Source organism: Rattus norvegicus, chromosome 2, assembly GCF_021556685.1.
Source record: "Rattus norvegicus strain SHRSP/BbbUtx chromosome 2, alternate assembly SHRSP_T2T, whole genome shotgun sequence".
NCBI classification, from domain to species: Eukaryota; Metazoa; Chordata; class Mammalia; order Rodentia; family Muridae; genus Rattus; species Rattus norvegicus.
The window spans coordinates 92,620,698-92,642,631 of NC_141535.1; the positions used below are offsets into that span (position 1 = coordinate 92,620,698).

The following is a 21,934-nucleotide window of genomic DNA, read 5'->3' on the forward strand; positions in this document are numbered from 1 at the left end:
CATCTGGGTCTTGATTTCATTTTCTGGCAAAGCACCATATTGATTTCCAAAGTGCTTGTACAATTTTGCATTCCCATCAATGAAGGACTATTGTCCTCTCTCCACATCCTTACCACCATGAGCTGTCACTTGAGTTACTGATCTTAGCCATTCTGACCAGGGGATGATGAAATCTCAAAGTGGTTTTGATTTGCATTTCCCCGATGGTTAAGGATGTTGAATATTTCTTTAACTTTAGGTGTTTCTTAGTGATTTAAGACACCTCAATTGAGAATTTTCTCTCTTTAGATGGATACCCCCCATTTTTTATTGGATCATTTGGTTTGTTGTCTAGATTCTTGAGTTCTTTATGTATTTTGTATATTAGTTTTCTGTCAGATGTGCAGTTGGTGAGAATCCTTTCCCATTCTGTAGGCTGATGTTTTGTCCTTTTGATGGTGTCCTTTGCCTCAGAAAACTTTTAGTTTCATGAGGTCCCAGTTATTAATTGTTGATCTTAGAACATATAACCTTTAAATAAACATTTTTAATGTAAACCCTAATAAATTTATAGAGAAGTATATAACTACATATTATAGCTAGGTTAATAAAGAATTATATAGAGAACATCAAAGAAGCCAGGGTAGGGTACCAAGAATCCTCTCCCTCTTCAGGTATGCTATCCACCCACCCACCCCCACCTCCCTCCTCAGATATGTTATCCATCTCCCTTTACCTCTCTCCTCAGCTATGCTATCCACCGACCTAACCTCCCTCCTCAGGTATACTATCCACCCCTCCTCACCGCAGATATTCTTTTTGTGGCACCCAGTATCTGCTTTCTTGAACTTTCTTCATACACATAATACTAGACACCAGTGCTTAACCGATGAGGTGGTACCTTCTTGATGATACGTATATCTGTGTCTGTGTGTGTGTGTGTAATGACATAGTACACATTATTTGGCTTTTATCTTTCCATTCATCGTTACATTTTTTTGTTTCATGAAAATTCTTGCATTTGGCTGTGGTTAACTGATTTTCACTGTGGTAAAGATGAATATTCATGGTATCATGAATATCCATGTTTTCTGCTGCTGCTGAACGTTGTTCTATTTTGTTTTGTTTTTGTTTTCTGATTGTGAAGTGTTAATAACAGATTATTTTTCTATGTCTCTTTTCTGTTTACAGCTCCTTTAGCACAGAGCGACATTATTTTTCCAGATGGTTAGGTTGTGACATTTTTCCATTCTAAAACCTGAGAGCAATGGCTCTAGCTTCACCAGGAATAAAGAAAAACTGTAAATGTCACAGACAGAGAGCACATGCATGATGTGTACAATATCAGATTATAACCATGAGAACGTTATAAAAATAGCCATAATAAATGCAAATGACTATAGAATTGATAATGAAATAAATACATTTGAAAGAGGTTTGTGAAGATGTGTTAACAGACATTCCAAAGTGGAGGGAGTAAGGCAAGAACACAAAGGAAAGGAGAGCAGGCACGGGAACCTGTGCCAAGCTCAGGTGGGCAGGTGCACAGAAGAGATTCAGTAATCTACTCGATGCATTCTGTGTCTCTAAAATATCGGCTCAAGGCCATTTTAATACAATGGGCAATAAAGGGAGGCAATTTTGACTTCAGGAACCTTACAGAGGGGAACATAACAAACCAGCAATTACATATTAAACATGAAAAATCAAGTCTGGGACAAAGGCTTAGGAAAAAACACACAAAACAAAGATCTGGACAACTGAATATGTTAAGTTAAAAAATATTCCTAAAAAAAGATTAGAGACAGCTGGGAGGTAGAAGTGGACTAGCCACAGCAGGATGAGCATTCCGAGTGAAGAAAATGGCTGTGCAAAGGGCCAGGTGATGGGCTGCAGAGTGACGAGGCTTCAGCAGATACCGAGGAAAAGGTAGGCTGGGCCAAATTTTAAAAGATTTTAAATGCCAAGCAAAGACATTCTGTCTTAGAGAACATGAGTTCAGTGCAGCTGTGAACTGTGTTGTATTTAGTTCTGTATCAAATATAGAATAGTACCTCAAATGTAGATGCTCATATTGCTTGCTGAATTGACTCGTATGTGCATAATAGAATCCAAAGCAGGGCTTGGGGTGGGGCAAGAGCAGCAGAGAGCAGAATCAAGTAAATTATAAAAGGAGCTGGTTAGAGCTAATAAGAAACTTGCAGAGTGAGTGCTGCTAAAGGAGATGTCTGGTGTCCTGGGGGCCGAACTGTACCTGTACCTTCCTAAAGCCTTGCAAGATGAAGGGGCGGCTGAAGTATATGCTGAAGGTGGACTAGGGGACAAAGGGTTTCCTAAATGTACTTGATGAGGACCAATGTATAGCCAATTACACAACTTCTTACAGCCATCCCACAACCCTGTAATTGGAGCCCAGGAGGAGGATGGCAGTTATATTTATTGACAAGCATGCACATTGATTCGTAGTTTGAAGGAAATTTGGAGATCCTTGGCAGAGAACATTCTAGGGAAAAGAAAATGGCATCTGCAATGTGTAGACACGTTAAAGAGCCCAGAACTCTATTGGACAGAAGGGAGACATTGTGAAGCTGGAGATGGGGTGGGAGAGTCAAGGCTACATCTGAAAAACTTTACTGAACAAACTAAAGAATGCTGTGCCTAATGAGGAACTGAAAGGATATCTTGGGCAAGGAAATTATCTTTACTGGGAAAAATAATCCAGAGAATAAATAGTGCTTAGTTGGGGAGGGAATGGCACAGGGGGAAAAAGCCTTCATTTTGCACTTAAGTTTTATTGTCAAATAACAGAGTAGTTACTCATAAGAGACTGCAAGAAATACAAAACTCATGTTTCAAAAAAAGTTGTCATGAATAAGTGTGGAGGTAGAGGAGTTTCTGATTCAGAAACCACTGGAATTTCATCTATGAGGATATATTGAACAAAGGAATCAAACACAAATAGATGGAGAGATAGATTGCTGTAAATAACATCTAGAGAAAAATCAGAAAAGGAGGCTCAGATCTGAGTAGCTAAACGTCAGTCTTGGCTGTTATGAAAGCTCCCAGAGCTGGAAAAGAAATTGGTCTGATTGGATTCGTGAGATATATATTTAACACCTATTTAGAACATTCAGTCACGGTAAAAATCTAGAAAATCCGCTGTTGTTTGGCTCCACCAACGTTAATAAAATTGTAGGTAAGTAGCTGAGCCTTACGTTCAAGAAACCGCAAGGGCTGGGGAGGTAGCTCGGTGAGAACAGTGGTTGCTGTCCAAGCATAAGGAAGGGTCGATGTTCTAATACCCAGAATGCACTGAAGACGTTTGGTGTGTGGAAATCATACCCACTTTACTCTCCAGGAGAGTATTTGGGGACTCTTAAGTCACATGGGACATAGTGGATACTTTTCAGGTTCCTGTCACAAGTGTAGTTGATTGTCACTCATCTCCTGTGAATGGTGTCCAGTGTCTTGTCAGTGGAATGACATAACTTCCTAACAGCTGCAAGGCAAGGCCTCCCCTTAGTTCACGTGAAGAGGCTCGTCAGGTTTCTAACAGCTCCCTTCGTGCTGTATCCCAGGAACTTGCTTTGGCTGGGAGAATGAGTGAGTACGCGATCTGCAAACGGAGGAGCCCTGTGCATTTTAGTCACATGATTTTCTTCCCTACTAGACTTGTAACAAATAAGAAAAGGAAATGAAACCTCTACATTAAAAAACAAAAACAAAAGCCTAACGCATTCACTGTCAGGGCATTTATTTCAAACCAAGTCATCAAGACAATAGTAACCAGTGTCCGTCCAGGTGTGTCACTTGATTGTTTTTATTTTATTTTATTTTTCTTAGATATTTTATGTATTTACATTTCAAATGATATCCCTTTTACCCTCGCATAACCAACCCTCCGCCTGCTTCTATGAGGATGCTCCCACTCCCACCCACCTACTCCCACCTCACCGCCCTGGTATTCCCCTACACTGGGGAAAGGAGACTTCACAGAACCAAGGGCTTTTCCTCCTAATGATGCCAGACAAGGCCATCCTCTGCTACATATACAGCTGGGTCCCTCCATGTGTACTCTTTGGTTGATAGTTTAGTCCCTGGGAGCTCTGGTGGGGACTGGTTGGTTGATATTGTTCTTCCTATGGAGTTGCAAACAACTCCAGCTCCTTTAGTCTTTTCTCTAACTCTTCCACTGGAGTCCCCTCAGTCCAAGTCTGTGTTGGCTCCTGGGATTACAGTCATTTAAGAAACACAAGAAATCTTTGTGAGGGCATTCTCAATTTTGGAGACTCAGTGTAGAGAACAACGGGTGCAGTTTCCAAAAGTGGAGCTGGGTGTTTCTCAATCTTGAGCACGAGAACCTCAGCTTCAGTAATTGAGATCCACTAAGTTTCCTCCCATTCTAGAGAGCTAAGTAGCTCCACGAAGCGCGCTAGCGTCATCACTTCCGGTCCTCACCCAGGCCCGCCTCTCCTGTGGGCCCCGCCTCTCCTCACTATAGGCCCCGCCCCCGGGTCCTGCTGCTCCGGGTTGACGTTCGCGGCTGCCCCGCCCCTGCCCTTGCGGCGGTGGAAAGATGGCGGAATTGGACATTGGGCAGCACTGCCAGGTGCAGCACTGCCGGCAGCGAGGTGACGCTGGAAGTCCCATTTTCGTCCGCGGGAGACCTGGGCCGGGTTCTGACGGCCGGGGCGGTGGCGGCGGGTGAGGGAGGACGTGGGGCGCGAGCGGCCTTCCAGGGTGGTGGTAGCGGAGTTTTTGTTGCTGTGCTTCAGTATAGGGGCAAAACTTGTGGCCCCCTTGGTTTCCACTCAGATCCTGAAAGCACACCTTGCAAGACTCCTCGGGGTATCCAAATCGCCTTGCTCAAGAAGCCTGGCTTGGCGAAGCGGCATGGATCAGTACTCCAGTTCCCCTCGGTCCTTACCACTGCGACCGTGGCACATCACTGTCCCAAGCTTTTTCTTCATTTATTTTTATTTTTTTGGTCAGACGAATGAGTTCAATAGCATCAGTTTTTAACTGTGCGTTCGCAGGTTTTTTAGAAGTCTTGGGGTTTCTAATAGTTACTTAAGTTGTTAGTGGCAGATTAATAAACCGCATTTTAGGAAGGTTTAATAAATACTATGTTGATGATCCCTCCATTGAACCGAGACCTTGTCATCAAGGTTCAGGATGCTAGACTCATGTAGCCGGCAAGTTGTTCAAGAGTTAGACTCACAGACTGCTCAGTCTTTGTCTACTGGATTGCACTCCAAATGTGTATAGAGGGTTTCATCCTGCTGCAGCTTCAGTCAGTTCCTAGCAAGTTCTTGAATCCAGCTCTTAGGCTTGGCCTGGATCCCTGCAGTAAGTGATGCAAAGGCAAGACAGGACATGCTACTTATATATGGCCTTAATTGTTCACTGTAATGAATAATACAGTAGATAATTTTTTTCATGTAATCTTTCCCTAGGGAAGCTTGGCTGTTAAGTTATAGATGCACATCTTGTCAGGCTGACTTACTAGTATGTCTAAAAATATCTAGCACTGTGATATAACTCGTCCTTTCCAGTCTCACATATCTGTAGTGTTATAAATTAAGATGAGGCCTATCTCTTGGACTAGCAGAAAAGGATTAGAGTTGAGTGGGCATATCTGATGCTAGGAAGTTATTTTGATCATAACTCTTCTTATGGGCTTCCTTGAATGGCATATAATATTTGCTTGAACCCACTAAGTTTCTAAATAGCAAACGTGCCCAATTTTTCCTATTGAAAGTGACACAATGGGCCAGTGACGGAGTCTGTAATCCAAGCCTCGGCATGTCCCTGGTTGACTGGAGCATGGCAGGAAGGCAGGAAGCTCACTCACTCGGGGACACTAGCCAGGAGTAAGACAGACTGCCTCAGAATCATAGTGGGAAGATAGAACTGATTCCCAAAAGTGTGTGGCAAAGTACAAGAAAACACAGCACACACAATAATAATAAATCTAAAAATATAAAAATTCTGCAGAGTACGTGTTTCAGTTTAATATTGATACATATGTAATTTCATGGCATGAAATTAAAACAGTATTGTGCTTTATTTAATAACAGTAGTGATAGTTCACTAGGCACTTCTCTCAGGGAAACATTATTCAGGCCTTGGTCTGCAAGCATGATTACCTAGGGCCCCTGTTGTTTTCATACAACCCCTTTGCATTTTGGATTAAGATACCCTATAGGTGACATCTTTTCTAGACTATTATAATTTTCTGTAAAGGGGACTGAGCAGGACTTTTTGGAATGAAAATAGTATGACTGGGTATATCTAGCATCATGTGGCTACTTGCTGTAATTTATATATGAGATAGATTGAAGTCAGTTTAAAAAATGATTGAGTCACACAGGGGGCTCAGGTATGGGGGCTCACACTGTATTTCCAGCACTCTAGAGTCTGAAAAGGGTAGGGACCAGGGGATCAGGAGTTCAGAGGCCAGCCTTGGCCATGCAAAATCTGTGTCAAACAGAAAATAAACACACAAAAAGGGATTGATTGCTTTTACTAATTAGTCCCTATAACTGAGAAGTGTTACTTGTGTGAACTTTCCAAGGTATATGTGTATAGACAGCATTAGGATGAAATAACTAATAAGGGATTATAAATGAGATTGATATATATACACATATATCTATGTGAAAAATAAACATATATACAGCATATGCTACATGTATATCCATGGCTTTGTTATTAGGTAATCTACTTACTATGGCTAGATTGATATTAGAAGGAGTCGGAATTAAAACGCGGAATTTTGAAACCAAATGCAGACTTTCTGCAACATACAGTTCTAAAAAACACCAACTAGTAAATCTTGGGAACAAAACAAGAGAGAAAAATAACACCTTTTTTGTTGTTGTTGTTTGTTTTTTTAAACAGAGTTACTGAGTAACGTCTACCTCCCACTGATTTAGTCACTTTTCTAGATTGAAGATTTGGTAGTTTTTGTTTAATAGGGATTACATAGTAACTTGATACACAGGGACATTAGGGAGAAAAATTTTAGAGTTGGCCAGTAGACTTTTTGCTTAAGAAAACTAAATGAAGATCAGATACTAACCAGTACCTACCACATTTTCCTCTGATTTTAGATTTCCTTCCATTTGTATGTGACGGTTGTTCAGGAATATTTTGGTAAGTTACGTTTTTATGTAGGATTTGAAAAGAATGTTGGTGTTTGTCAATATGGAGTTAATTCTGAAAATTATAATGATTTAGAGAGTTGTGACTTTAGCCATTGACAGTTAATATTCAGCATCGTAATCATTTGTGAAAAAGGCAGACTGACAAGTCACAGGCTCTAACTGGCTACACACGTACGTCCTTAAGCATTAAGTTCCCAGAGAGCCATTCATTAAGGTGGATTTTAAGATCATGTGTTGTGATTACAGTGAGAGAGTAATACCCATAATTTAAGGAATGTAGCTTTAAAAAAAAAATCCAGCCACGATTATTCTCTGTATTTTCTTTAACATACGTCAAATGTCCAACCTAAAAGGTTTTTAAAGTGGATAGTGCGTGTTACTTGAACACAGCGCTTAAGTCATGCCTTGGCTTTGCATCCCTTCATTAACTGATTCCCTTCAGAGGAAACCTCGAGACCCCCCCCCACCTACATGCACTTTAAAGCACTCCCAGGAAACATGACTAGAAAGGTCCAGTTGCAGGTGAGCCCTTCGTTGTGTGGCGTCCGCTTGTTCTTACATGAACGCCACTAGTGTGCCGTGTGTGATGCACCTTAAGGATGTGAGACACTAGAGCAGCCTGAGTTACTTCAGTTATTAAATGTGTGAGCTGATTGCGTGTAAATAAACATTGTTTGTAATTGTTTAAGCCTCGAACACAGGAGCAAGGACTCTCATGGTTGCCCTGAGGTACGTTTATTCTCTCTTCTCTGACATAATTTATATACTTGTGTTCATGTACTTTGTTTTAGAATTTGATTAGATTTAAAGCTACTTGGTACAGGAGGCATTGTCCTTCAGAATCTTTTGCTGCATTTTTTTTTCTTGAAGAAACTTTGCTCTCCCTGGTGTTCACATTTTTATCCTCATAATTTCCATTTCTAGCACTCCTCACCACAGTAAGCTATGTGTTTATGACACACGTTGGCTTCAGAGCTGACGTCAGACTGTCCTTCCAGCTCACTGGGCCTATCAGTGTAGGGCTCAGTTGCACTGGTGCCTGGGGATAGGATTCTGTGGCAGTAAGGTTTTCAGACCCGCCAGCCCTAGACCACCATGAGCAAACCCTTAGTCCAATGAAGCAAAATGTAATTTTACCTTTAAGTCATTACTGCGAAATTTGGAAGAAAATTTAGGAAAACCTAAATTATAATAGATATTCCTGCCATTATGTGAAGGATTTTCCTGTGCTTACAGAGTTTGAGCAGTCATTTTCTTAGCTTTCTTAACTGTAAGAATCCACTCTATGATCAGCAATACGGTTGGTTAATCTGTTTATTTTTTCCCCTTTAAAACAAACAAACAAAAAAACCCTGTGTTCTGATGTAACATTTTTTGATAATAAAATATTCCGCATAGCATGAGAAGTAGTGTATGACTTTGGAAACTGCGTCTTGATACATATGTGATTTTTAAGGGTTCTGCCTAAGTAGTTCTTTATTCCCTAAGACTGGCATAAGGAGTGGGTACAGCTCCCGATTTGAAAGTTGATGAGTTAACTATCTGGGCATATTCCTATGGGGCGTCTCTGTGTGCAGCTGCTGCAAACCAGAAAGTAAAACTATAGGCAACAAACTGGGGGCAGTGCTACACTCTTGTCATCCCAGCTGTCAAGAGGCAGCATAGAAACACTGCAGATTCAGAGCCCCTGGGTAGTTACAAAGTAGGGACAGACAGACAGACAGTAGTCATTCTCCTTTAACTTAAGGTGTAATTATAACATATTAGAAAAGTTAATGTAATAAATTTGAACTGGAATGACATGAATGCTGCCTTCTACCAAGCTTTGGCACTGTTTTCAATGGAAACTATAGCACCATTCCCCCTCCTGCGGTTTTAGGCGAATGTGATCAAGGAGAGACTGAAGACAGATGAACACAAATCTTACCCATGCTCCTTCAAGGGCTGTGCTGAAGTAGAGCTTGTGGCAGTGATCTGTCCTTACTGTGAGAAGAACTTCTGCCTAAGGTAATCACTAAACCATGCAAGCCTTGTGTATCCATTTAGCTGTGTGTAAATTCATGAACCAGAGCCAGCTCTGATGCTTGCAAGCCTTGTGTATCCATTTAGCTGTGTGTAAATTCATGAACCACAGCCAGCTCTCTGATGCTTGTAGACACCGTCATCAGTCGGATCATGAGTGCGAAAAGCTGGAGATCCCAAAACCTCGAATGGCTGCCACACAGAAACTTGTCAGAGACATTGTTGGTGAGTCCCACAAGCTTCCACGGCTGCTTTGCTTCCAGGAGTATATCTGTCCCTCTCTAACTCCTGCCCTTCCTTCTCATCCCCAGTTTCAGAGGCTTTGCTCAGGGCCCCAGTGTAAGAACTTGCAATCTTTTCTAGAATGTTACTGTTTATCTTTAAGTTCTGTGGATGGTGTTTTGCCTGCGTGTACGTATGTCTATGCACCACTTGCGTGTGTGTATGGTGCTCTTAGAGGTCAGAGAAGGTGTCAGATGCCCTGGGATTGCAATTATATACAGCTATGAGCCATGAGAGTGCTAGGAGTTGAATCCAGGTCCTCTGGAAAAGCAGCCAGTGCTCTTAACAGCTGAGCCATCTCTATGGTCCCAAGAGCTTGCATTTGATGAATTCTTGTTAAAGTATTTTATTCAAAGCCTTCCTGACCAGTTAAAGTCAGGAAATGGTAAGGTTCCCATGGGATAGTCTCATTTGTTGAGCAGTGTAGATGTGGTGTTGATCCAGCGTTAACAGTTGTAGTGGGTATGTCGATGAGACTGGCATGGTGGACGTCTTTGTATACAAAATAGGTTCCACTATGGTGATGTCCTGTGAATGCTGCTGACTACATAAGGTAGCTCCAGGACAGCCCAGCTGTGATTTAGCTTAGCTTCTCTGGCAATGTATTAGGTTAGTAGGACTTTTTTATTCCATATTAAGGGTGGTGCCCTTGTTCAAACCTGAAGTGTTACATAAAAGGGTCCGTGGTTGCTTTAGAGAAAATAGGTTAGGCCAGAAAAAAGCACGTGATGTGCCTGTGGACTTTTTGAGATGGAAGTTGTTTAGATTGACCGTCAATAATGCAAATATACTTACTAGAGCGCTACTGTATAATTTGTGTATGCTGACGGCCATAATGGTCAAGCTGGTGTCCTTTAATCCCACCAGAGGCGGGTGGACCCTGTCTCAAAACAAGAGAAAAAAAGGAAAGAAAGGGAGGCAGAGAGGAAGAGAGGGAGGAAGGAAGGAAATCTGGAAACTGCGATAGGAACGTCTTACATGCTTGTACTTCTTCCTTAGATGCCAAGGCAGGAGGAGCAGCCAGTAAGGGACGGAAAGGTGCAAAAAGCAGCAGAACAGCCGCAAAGGTGGCGCTGATGAAGCTGAAGATGCATGCTGACGGGGATAAGTCCCTGCCGCAGGTGAGACGAGCACACGTGTTCAGTGTCCTTGAGGTCTCCTCTCTTCCTCTCTCTAACTGAATACGACTTAACCCTTATATGCATCCTTGCTAAACACCACGTGCTGTGGAGTCTGGATAAATGCCACACCCTCCTGCAGTCTTCCACTTTAGAGAGATGGTGCTAACCTTGAATGTCCTTCACTGTTTCCCCCACTTTGCATCATGGTTTTAATGTTTTTCTGTACTAATATTTTTCCGTACAGACTAGTTCATTCAGAATATACACTTTTCTGTTGTGTGACTGTAGCATGCTTTATTTTTCTAAATAATCCCAGATTATTCAGTGCATTGTTTTAAACAAGAGTTTCTCCTGTGAAGGTGCTTAGAGAGGGGAACTTCTCTAGACAGTGTCTTTAGAATCCAACACTCAGGTAGAGCACCAGGCAGCCCGGAAAAAACTCAGAATATACAAGCATACACAGTTGCATGCCTCACTACAGATTCCACACTAGAGTCCATCATTGAGGGTTGTCAGGGCGTGAGCTCAGGCTGGGGCATGGCGGACATTGCTTCTTGGCTTCCTCCACCTGCCGTGCTCAGCCTGCTTCCTTATACAGCTCAGAACATCCTGCTCAGAAATGACATGCCCATACGGGGCTGGGCCCTTCTCCAACAATTAGCAGTCTAGGAAATGCCATACAGACACAACAGCCCAATCTCATGGAGGAGTTCCTCAGTTGAGACTTTTCTCCAGTGTCTCTAGTTTGTGTAAAGTCAACAAAAAACAAACCAGCACAATACGTTACATACTCTATAGTGTGTGTGTGTGTGTGTGTGTGTGTGTGAGAGAGAGAGAGAGAGAGAGAGAGAGAGAGAGAGAGAGAGAGAGAGAATGTACATATACACATATTTATAAATGTCTAGTCGTGAGGGCTATAAATGAAGTACGTACTTAGTAGAAGAGACCCTCAAGTGTGCCAGCATGGCTGACATGGCCTTAAAGTGTGCATCATATTCCACGGAATATGTGACTTTGGCCATTTTCCTATTGATGGATGTTGATTCTGTCTCCTCTTGTGGCCATTGTGGGGTTTGATTATTTTCTTTTTTTTTGAGATAGGTTCTTATGTAGTCCAGGCTGAACCAGGAGTCTGTAGTTCCTCTCTGTTTCGCTTTATGATGCCCTCTAGAGATGACTCTCAAACCCACCATCATTAAGCCTTTTTATTGAGGATGATAGAAATTTATGTGGTTTGAGTTTCTTATTTTTAGTCATATTTTTAGCTTTTGTATTCTTCTTGGATATTTACATCTCGTTTTCTTTCCACTTGTTTCATAACATGTTCTGTTTTATAGGTAATTTTACATAATGTGTCTCACTGTGCACCCCAACAACTTTATGTCTTTAGATTTCTGTTCTGTTCCTCATTTTAAATTTTAAGTGTATCGATTCTACAAGTTCATCTTGGCTTTGAGGGGGTTGTAGCTTAGTTTCTACTTCCCTGCTTTAAGCTCCAGGCAGACCGTGCTACCAGCCACTGCGCTGGTTCCCTTGGATCCACAGATGAAAGACACACACACGCACGCACACACACACACACACACACACACTTAGTTTTAATATGCTTTTTAGCTCAATGGCCATGCACTTCTAAGCCTCCCACTGCTAACGTGCCTGTACCTTCTCTCCCAGCTCAACACCTCCCAATCTGTCAATTATGCTGCCCACTTACCTTCTTCTAGCTCAGCACCCTTAATCTGCCCTCAGCTTAGTTGTGTTTCTAATCTCCCTCCTGCTACCCCAGGCTACCCCAGGCCCAGTCGGGGAAGCGGCCAAAGGCCACCTCTTCATGATCTCACATGGCCAGTGGCTCTCTCTCCCTCCAAAGCATGGTGAATCTTCTTTCCTCCTCCTGCATCTCCTAGCCTGCCTGTGGGAACCTGGAAGTCCTGCCTTTTCCGCCCAGCCATTGGCCACCAGCATGTTTATCAATCAAGAAGCAATTGGAGAGCAGGACCTTCCCAGTTCACAGCAGATTCCAGACGGAAGTGCCGCCCCACAGCGTTCTGATCTTTTCCTCTGCCCCGACTTCCCAGTCCCTCCCTCCCTTCCAGCCCACTCACCCAGAGCTGAGTGAGCGAGTGGCAGCTGTGTGCTAGACAGGTTCCGAGGCTGCTGCAGCTGCAGCCTGAGCGGAAGGGCTTTCGTGTCTTTCTCTGTACTGATGTATTTCAGCAGTTTCCAGGCTAGCACTCAGTTCCTCAGCCGCCAGCTTCCATAGATTTTAGTCTTCCAAAAATGTTTGTTAAGAAAAAAAAAATGTTAGATGGCTGATAGGATATGGTGTTCAAGTCCCATGCCAGCCTCTTTTTGGAGGCCATGCCCCCCACAGCCTTGGCCTTGTTTACTTCAACTCAGATTTAAGTGCTCACACACACACACACACACACACACACACACACACACACACACACACATACATACACACACACTCATATATATATATATTTGCTTATTTAGAGACTGGGTTTAAGGTTTCACTAGCTGAACAAGGAATGGCTCTCCGATCTACATGGTAACCTTTGCTTACACAGACAGAAAGAACGTACTTCCAGGTATACTTACCAAAGGGGAGCCAAGAGAAAAGCAAAGCCATGTTCTTCTGCCTACGGTGGAGCATCGGGAAGGTTGTGGACGTTGCAGCGTCTCTAGCTGGTCTCAGGAATGAAAACAACAAGCTAACAGCAAAGGTAATGTCCGTCCGCTGGCTGCTTCCCTTCACGCTCTGGGATGTGTCCGCAAGTGTGTCCTTACCCTGTGTGTCTTCTTTCTCTCTCACCAGAAGCTGAGGCTGTGCCACGTCCCTTCAGGAGAAGCCTTGCCTTTGGATCACACATTGGAAAGGTGGATCACGAAGGAGGAATGCCCTTTATATAATGGAGGGAATGTTATTTTGGAATATCTTAACGAGGAAGAGCAGTTTGTAAAAGATGTTGACTCTTACTTGGAATAGTCATTCAAGGACTCAAGCCAGACTTTATAAGCAGAAACCATTCTAAGTAGATAGTCAGTTTCTTTTACTACAGATACTTTTTTAAAACTCCAAAAGTTGCTGACTTAAAATTCATTTCCATTAAGTCATAATTTACACCATTAGTTTTCTCCTAAGTTCCGTGTTCTGTGTTTTAGAGTTATGTGCTGATAGTTACTCACAGAGTGTTTTTATTAGCTGCTCCTGGGTTAGGCTGCAGAAACATTAACAAGCCTGTCTTTCCTGTTACACTAACAGCCACTCACTGGCCATTGTGTCACGCTCTGCACACCTTCTCTCCGAGGCCCTGCTCACTCTACGCTCACCATTCTGTGATTTTCCCATTCTGCAGCAGAGAAAGATGCGGATGGCAGACTCTTCGGTGGGGTCTTACAAGTGGTACTTGCCATCATTGTTGAAAGCACCTTCTATGATTAAGCCTAATATTATGGGGTCAGAATACATAGCCTTACAGTATACCTAAATCATGACGTATGGATTGCAGAGTCTTGCAGATCCTCTCATTCAGTCTTCCAGGCATTTGGGTAAGAAACCACATACCTAAGAAGGGAAAGTTATTTTCTTGGTATCATGTAATTGCACTGGATATGTTTCTGGTAAAGAATTTTTCTACAATAGGATTCATCTTTTTATTGGTATGAATGAATTACAGATGAGAAGACATTGACTTTGTTACAGTCTTGCTCTCTGTACCAAAGCAATACAATTATTGCATTTTATCTATACATTGAAATAAAACCTCTTGGGGAATGCTTTCTGTCTACACATGAGCAGAATGAATGTTTTCTGTCTGTGTAGGATGTAGGACTACATACACTATGGAGGAAATCCGCACACCCCACCCCCTTTCTGTACCAGTTTTCACAGCAGTAGATCAATTAGAGAGTAAACTGAGCATGCTCACTTGGTCCTTGTCAGCTCCATCTTTTCATGTTCACACCATAGTGATCATTTCCTGCTGTTATCAGCTTCTAAATTCATTCCTTTATAGTTATCTGCCTACTTGCTTGAAACGCCAGTGTCTGATCTCCAGTAGTGTAGGCAAAAGGCAGAGTTGTGAGGCAAGTTGCAAATAAGTGAATAGACCGTATAGCTGCATCCCAATAACTGTTTTATTGGAAACTATCAAACTAGAAATAGAAATATTTTTATTTAGAAATAGTTAGAATAACTAGTTACAAATATTGTTTAAAAGCCCATGTACCAGATTTTTTGTCTTTTGTTTTTTGGGTTTTTTTTTTTTGTTTTGTTTTGTTTTGTTTTGCGATGCCTAAAGTTTTAATACCAACCAGTACTTTACTTTAATAACAATTCTTGAACATAGTCTAGGAAGGATGAAAAACGTCTTCTCTCAGTGATCAGACAAAAGAGCAAGGCTATCCAGAGAGGGGCTGCCACAGTGGGTACACCGTCCATAAGCTAGGCCAGGTCCTGGGTGATGGGGCCCACAGGGGAGAGGATGCCAGGGTGAGCAACCTCGGTACTAAAGACTGGCAGCTAAGGCATGCACAGTCTAAAGAGAACAAAGTGTAGATGGAATCTCAGTCCCCCAACTCCCTGTGTCCAAATACTCTGAAGGCAGAAATCTCAGGTTTTACGTTGTGTGCCTAATAAAATGGGAGGGTCACACTGTCTGCATCCTACCTGGTGTTTTCACTTGCTGCATGGGATACACAGCATAGGAAAGGAGTGTAGATGAACTGTTGGAATAATACTTTGGCACTAACAAGCACCAGTCTAAAGAATAAGGAAACAGATGAGAACACTGGGTAATAGGATTCATCCTAGCTACATTTATCAGGTTTCTGTCCTGAAGTTTTCAGAAGATGGGTTAGGAGAGCCTGAAAGCAAAAACAAAAACAAATAAAAATTCTGAAGTGCTTGGGAGGAAAAGCATACACTCGCTTTATTTTGTAAGTTACACGTACCACAGTATGTGTGTGGAGTCAGGACAACTTGTGGGAGTTGGTTCTATTCTATAAGTGTTCTGCAGATCAAAGTCAAGTGTTCACCTTGGCTGCAAGTGCCCTTACCCACTGAGATATCTCACTTGGCTCTTTATTCATTTGATACACATTTACTATGTACCCCAGGCTGGCCTTAACCATGTAATAGTCCTGCTTTAGCCACCAGGGTCAGGTGTTTTGTCACTTTAAAGTTGCATAGGAAGCAGACTGTGGTGGCGCACTAGGAGCAAAAGCAGGCGGAGCTCTAAGCTCAGGACCAGCCTGATCTACAGAGTGAGATCCAGGACAGCCAGAGCCTTACAGTCAGACTCTGCCCTAAGGGGGGTTGGGAATTTAACTGGTGCCATTGAGTAGATTAGCCTTATTCTCTGTTCTCAGTGTGAGTAAATGTGTCTTAATGTCCCATGTGGAAATCATGATACTGAAGTCTACCATATTTGAAAAATTAACCTACAATCACAGCCTTAAAAAAAAAAAAATGTCCAACTGTGAAAAGGCCACAATGAAGCTCGTTATTTTGTATTCTAACACCCAGACACACATACAGACGCAGATACACACCTAGAGGTAGAACTAGAATAGCCATCTGTGTAGTGGTAGGTAGTAGAGGGTTTATTGTTTTTGTTTTTATTGTGTGGCGTCCTCTCATTTGGGAAATTGGGTCTGTGGATTGCTTTTCCTCATCCATGGAGGCTAAGGCACAGTTGGGTCAGTTGACTGGTGCCCATGACCCCAGCTGTGCATAGTGAGTCATGTTACAAAGACTGGGTCATTGGAACTAAGGTCAGTCAGTACCTTTTCACCATCAAATTCCAAATGCCCAGGAGCAGCAGCCACTTAGTTGGGCTTTACCACCTTATGTTGTTACGTGGTGACCCTGCATGATATTTTCCCACTTACAGATACCAAGGGTAGACTAAGTGTTTGCTTTACCTTGTAGATTTGCTCTAGAACTCTAGGATTATTAGCATCAAGGGTGCTCTCAAGGCCAGCCAATGTAGCTAATGACTAACCTGGGCCATTGTGCCTCAGTTTAGTGGCCCAATGTTATAGGTGTGAATCAGGGTACAAAGGGCACCTGCTTCAGTTTCTGATCATTTGTGCCCCGAACAAGGAATTGGACTAGGAATGGACACAGGGATGCTGGTAGGAAAAGATAGTTTATTAAGAAAGTGTTTCCTAAGAGGGACGTGGACCAAGGCTGGAGAAAGGTGAGAAGGTTAGTGGTGCCTATTCAGAGCAGATTGTCATATTTGTCACTGTAGCTTGGAGATCAGTATGCCTATTCCATCATATCAGAGTCAAAACGGCCTGACTGTGTGCTGGTGTGACACGAGAGAATGCAATGGAGGGAGAGGAAGGGGACGCCTTCATTTGTTGTTTGTTTGCATGCTTTGTTACAAGACAGCCTGGTAGGAAGGGGCTTCCAGTCTTTTAGCTAATTGGCTTCTTTCATCGCCAATTCTCACTTCCTCTGTCTTCTGTGCTCCCCCTCCCCCTCCCCCTTCCTCCTCCCCATTCCCTCCCCACCACACACTCTCCTGTCACACCAGTGTGCAGTTAGGCCATTTGCCTCTTTCTTGATGGAATAGTCATACAGATTCAAGTCATGATATCTGTCTTAGGGGTTTTGTTTTGTTTTGTTCTCCCTGGCTGCTTTTATTTTATTATTTTTCTGAGGACCAAAAGTAATAACTCCAAGTGTTTTTCCTCAGGTAATAAGGAACTCAGGAAGAGAGATTAGGTTTTTTGTTTGTTGTAAGAGACACCTGTTAAATGCAAGGGTTTATTTTTATGTTTTCTTAACTACAAGTTAAACTGGTTGTGTCACTTGGCTCACTCGATAGCTTTATGCGGGTTTGAAGTACAACAGCCCTCCTCCTGGACCTTGACCGACCAAACCTAACTGTTACCTAACTCACATTTGCGCCTTCAGTGACTGAAGACCTGTAAGAAAAAATGATCTTTTGTTTTTTAATAAAACCGGGTTGGCACACATGGTTTGTTTAAACTTTCAAAATGTCTGGAAAACTTTTCATAATTCTCCTTTTGTTGGTGACCCCGGGAGAAGCAAGGAAGTCATTTCTCAGATTTCTGAATATACAAAATCCAGAAATGCTGTCGTTTACGAAGCCAGAAGAAACCGTCATTGTAAGGTCCAGCTATGAAGGTAAGCGGCTTCACTCCAGCTACCTGCTTGTGAAGTTGGAGGATCCTACAGTGCTGCAGGTGGTGAATGTGACCAAGACCTCCCTGGACTTCACAGACTTCACCATCAACCTGAAGACGTTCCCAGGAGAGACAAACCTCACCATGCAGCTCTGGGAGTCTGAAGGTAGGCAAACAAGACTCATCGAAGAGATAACCAATATCAGAGTGAGCGTGTTCAGACAGACAGAGGACAGTCTCTTCCAGGAACCAATCCACGTCAACAGCTCCGTCTTCCTGCTTGTCTTATTGATGATCCTTTTAAATAAATGCGCCTTTGGCTGCAAGATTGAATTACAGGTGCTCCAAACAGTGTGGAAGAGACCTTTGCCAATACTTCTTGGGGCGGTTACACAGTTTTTTCTTATGCCGTTCTGTGGCTTTCTCTTGTCTCAGATTTTGGGCTTGTCAAAGGCACAGGCTTTTGGATTTGTAATGACCTGCACATGCCCAGGAGGGGGTGGGGGCTATCTCTTTGCTCTCCTTCTAGAAGGGGACGTCACTTTGGCCATTTTGATGGCTTGCACGTCAACGTCCCTGGCCCTCGTCATGATGCCTGTCAACTCGTACTTATACAGTTGCCTACTCGGGTTAGCAGGTGTATTTCACGTTCCTGTCTTAAAGATTGTGTCTACTCTTCTTTTCATACTTACGCCAGTATCCATCGGCGTAGTCATTAAGCACAGAATGCCTAAAAAAGCAGTCTGTCTAGAGAGAGTGGTGCGGCCTCTGAGTTTGACTTTAATGTTGGTGGGAGTCTACTTGGCTTTCAGGATGGGACTGGTGTTTCTGAGAATGGCTAACCTAGAGGTGTTTCTTTTGGGGCTTCTGGTTCCCGTACTGGGCTTTTCATTTGGGTATTCCTTTGCTAAAGTCTACCTGCTGCCGCTTCCTGTTTGCAAAACAGTCGCAATCGAAAGTGGGATGTTGAATAGTTTCTTAGCCCTGGCCATTATTCAGCTTTCTTTTCCACAGTCCAAGGCATATGAGGCCTCCGTGGCTCCTTTTACAGTAGCGATGTGTTCTAGCTGTGAAATGTTGCTGCTCCTTCTGGTCTACAAGGCTAAGAAGAGGCCACTCCTTAGCACAGAAAATGAAAAGGCTCCTCTCGTTTAAAACCACAGCCCTCTTAATTCTTGACCTGGCTGAAGTACCGTAGGAGATTCAGACTACACATAAAATAGCGCGTGCACTAACGTCACCTTCAAGCTGGTTAAAAGACTGCATGGGAGGTGAGATTATTTCTTCTAGTACTTGTACGTGTATGTTTTATACATGTGCATGTGTGAAGCATATAGATGTGTATAACATGTTACATATGTGCGTGTGTGTGTGTGTGTGTGTGTGTGTGTGTGTGTGTGTTATACATTGCCATACTAAGCACCTTGTAACTGACACAATGCACATTGAGAAGGGGGACTAAGGTACGTCTGCAGTGTGTTTGCTTGCTAATGATTTTGTAATGAGGAGCGCCAATGGAAATAAGCAGTGAATTGTCATATCCCTAAGTTTTTAAGGAAAGAATGGCCTTAGGAAGGGGCAGTAGAGGCTGACTCAGTGAGTGGCTTGCAGATTCCTATCTGGCATTGCCACTTGCTCATCAGAAGCAGATTTTGGCTCGCCTGAGGCACAGGCTTCTGTAGTCTACAAGTCTGTGCTCCTGTGTAAAGCAGCATTGTACTGTCCCTCGGATAGAGCTTGTGCATGCCAGCCTGGCTGTTTCATAGCAGTTTCTATTCTTCTACTCTCCTTACTCATCTTTAAACATGGCACCCGTTTTCACTTTTTCTCTCATGCTAGCATGCCGTGTACTTATTTGAGCAGGTCGTTATAGCACAAGCTAGGATCCAAATGAAGATTATGCTTCAAAAAGTAATCAATTAGTCTGTGGCCAGGTGTGTGTTGTTTAGGAATAGAGTGCTGGGCTGGCACGCTGGAGGCCCTGGATTCTAACACTGCAAAGCTAAATATCCACATTAAAAAAACAAAAACAAAACAAAGCAAAAACATCTGTATGTGCTTCATGGGATATATGTCATCAAAAATGTATAACTGAAAATTTTGATACATTTTTTAGTGCCTAAGACCAGTCTTTATTTTTGTCCAAAGACAATGTGGCTATTAAGCCTAAAAAACAAACAAACAAACAAAAAACAACAACAACAAAAACCCCACTCTTAAGGACATGCCTTTCCCTATTTGCCCAGTTCCCTGTTGTTAGAGACAAAATAATTATCTCACATCTAAAAGATGGAAAGATGATGTCAGCTCTATTAGATTGCACTGGGACTTAAATAAACCATATCCACTGTGCTTGCTTATCAGAGTGCAGAGTTAGCTCTTATCATTGTTTTGTCAACACTGACAAGTTCAAGCTGTCAACACTGACAGATACATACTGCTGCTCTGAAATACCAACTCCAAGCTACGTTTGGAGCCTAAACCTAAAGGTTAACACGTTCCCGTCAGTTTCCTTGCCTAGTGTTTGGGCTGATTTGAGATGCCAAGTCTGATTTTTCTTATGTCAGTAAGACAGGAACCATCATTTATAAAAGGCCTGATGGTGCGTGGCTGGTGAATGTCTATCCTGATCAGAAAAGCAATGGCTGCTTCCCCGGAGCATTTGCCTTTTTAAACAGAATGCTCATTCAGAGGCTCAAAGGAGAACTGCATTTACATTTACAATCATGTCAGGGCCCTCGTGATGAACATAATTTGCCATTGAAAGACAGGCAGCTCCCTTTCTAGTTGTTCTTGACGGCACTGAGAATATGTCAGGTCAGCTTCCAGATCTGTAAAACACAGAGATGCACAGAGGCTTAAGATACAGATTAACCCAATATGTGCCTTGTGGGATAGATTTATGTATCATTAAAATATACTGAATTAATAAGGATTAAGTTGTCCAAATTCCTCACTTTTAAGAAGAGGGATGTCAGGCAGAGGAATTGGCATGAGTTTGAATGGAGCCTAGTCTAGTGAGTGAGTTCTAGGACAGCCCACCTCAATTAATCAAGCCATAAACAAATAAACACAGAAAGTACTGATGGGCCAGGTTTTACATTTTGTTTGTGGTTTTAAGTTTGTAACTCTTAGAGATGATAAGTCCACTCCACTATTCACAGAATAACAATTCTATAATAATATATATTTTGTGGAAAATCAACTACAGAGAATGTTAGCTGTTTTGACCAGTGTTTGCAACTCTTACCTGTGTTCCATCAATCATGAAATCATATTGAATAACATGGAGATAGACTATTCCTGAGTAGCTCACCTAGTTTATGAAGACTCCATCATTTTAATGCCAGTCAAAAATTAATTCTTCAGTGGGCTTTGGGAGACCACACAGGTCTTAGCATTTGCTTTAGTGAGTGAAACAGAGCTCCTCCCCACTCTGTGTGTGTGTGTGTGTGTGTGTGTGTGTGTGTGTGTGTGTGTGTGTGTATGCGTGCGCACGCTTAACATTTTTTCTGTCATCTCAGAGTTTCCCTCTTGTCATGTATGGGGTCTCCACAGCCATCAGAGCCAACCTCCACACACACAGCAGCAAGGGTTTATGCATTGTGACACCAGCTTGCAGTGCTGCTTTAATCGATCAGAACCTCAGACACGTTTGTGCACTTGGCAGGAGAATGAACTGTACTGAAAAACCTGAGTTACCTGACTACAGGGCAGAAGCAGCAGCAGAGGCTGCCATAAACCCCCTGGAGTCCTGCTCATCTGATGGAGGAAGCTAGCAACAGCTTTAATGTGAAGACATCTGATATCTGTTCCCTCCTCTGTCCTGCTTGGCCAAGTCAGTGGAAACACTTTCACTGATAACAGGCTTAAAGACGATGCTCCTAGAGAATCCCATTTGCTCACGTATTCATGCCTGTTAGCGTGCACTAATAAGATTTTTTATTTTCAAATAACTGATAATAGAGGGCCCCAAAACTGAGTCCTTGAAGGCCTTTTGTGGAAAATCAAACAGCCGTGAGTATGTGATAGATGTCTACATCCATGTCTTAGGGGAGCAGGCTTCAGAAGAGCAGACTCTGGCTCTCCGTGGGTTTACAAATCAGACTCGCCACCCCTGCCACTCATCTCTGAGACATGTTACATGCATATCGTTAATAATTTCTAGTCTTGATTCCTGAGAACCAATCA

At 42.7% G+C, this 21,934-nt stretch overlaps 2 protein-coding genes across 3 annotated transcripts; both read left to right on the top strand.

Moving 5' to 3' along the window:
• Positions 1 to 4,530: 4,530 nt before the first annotated feature.
• Positions 4,531 to 17,594, top strand: Zfand1 (zinc finger AN1-type containing 1). Of its 2 annotated transcripts, none has more exon segments than NM_001399066.1 (8): positions 4,531 to 4,610; positions 7,095 to 7,137; positions 7,838 to 7,877; positions 9,028 to 9,155; positions 9,304 to 9,395; positions 10,452 to 10,573; positions 13,150 to 13,305; positions 13,398 to 17,594. In NM_001399066.1, coding segments are annotated over 8 exon segments (807 nt in total). In that variant the 5' UTR covers positions 4,531 to 4,555; the 3' UTR covers positions 13,569 to 17,594.
• On the top strand, positions 17,594 to 18,898 carry Slc10a5 (solute carrier family 10, member 5). Its single transcript, NM_001025280.1, is given in 1 exon segment — positions 17,594 to 18,898. A coding segment is annotated over 1 exon segment (1,305 nt).
• The last annotated feature ends 3,036 nt before the right edge of the window (positions 18,899 to 21,934 follow it).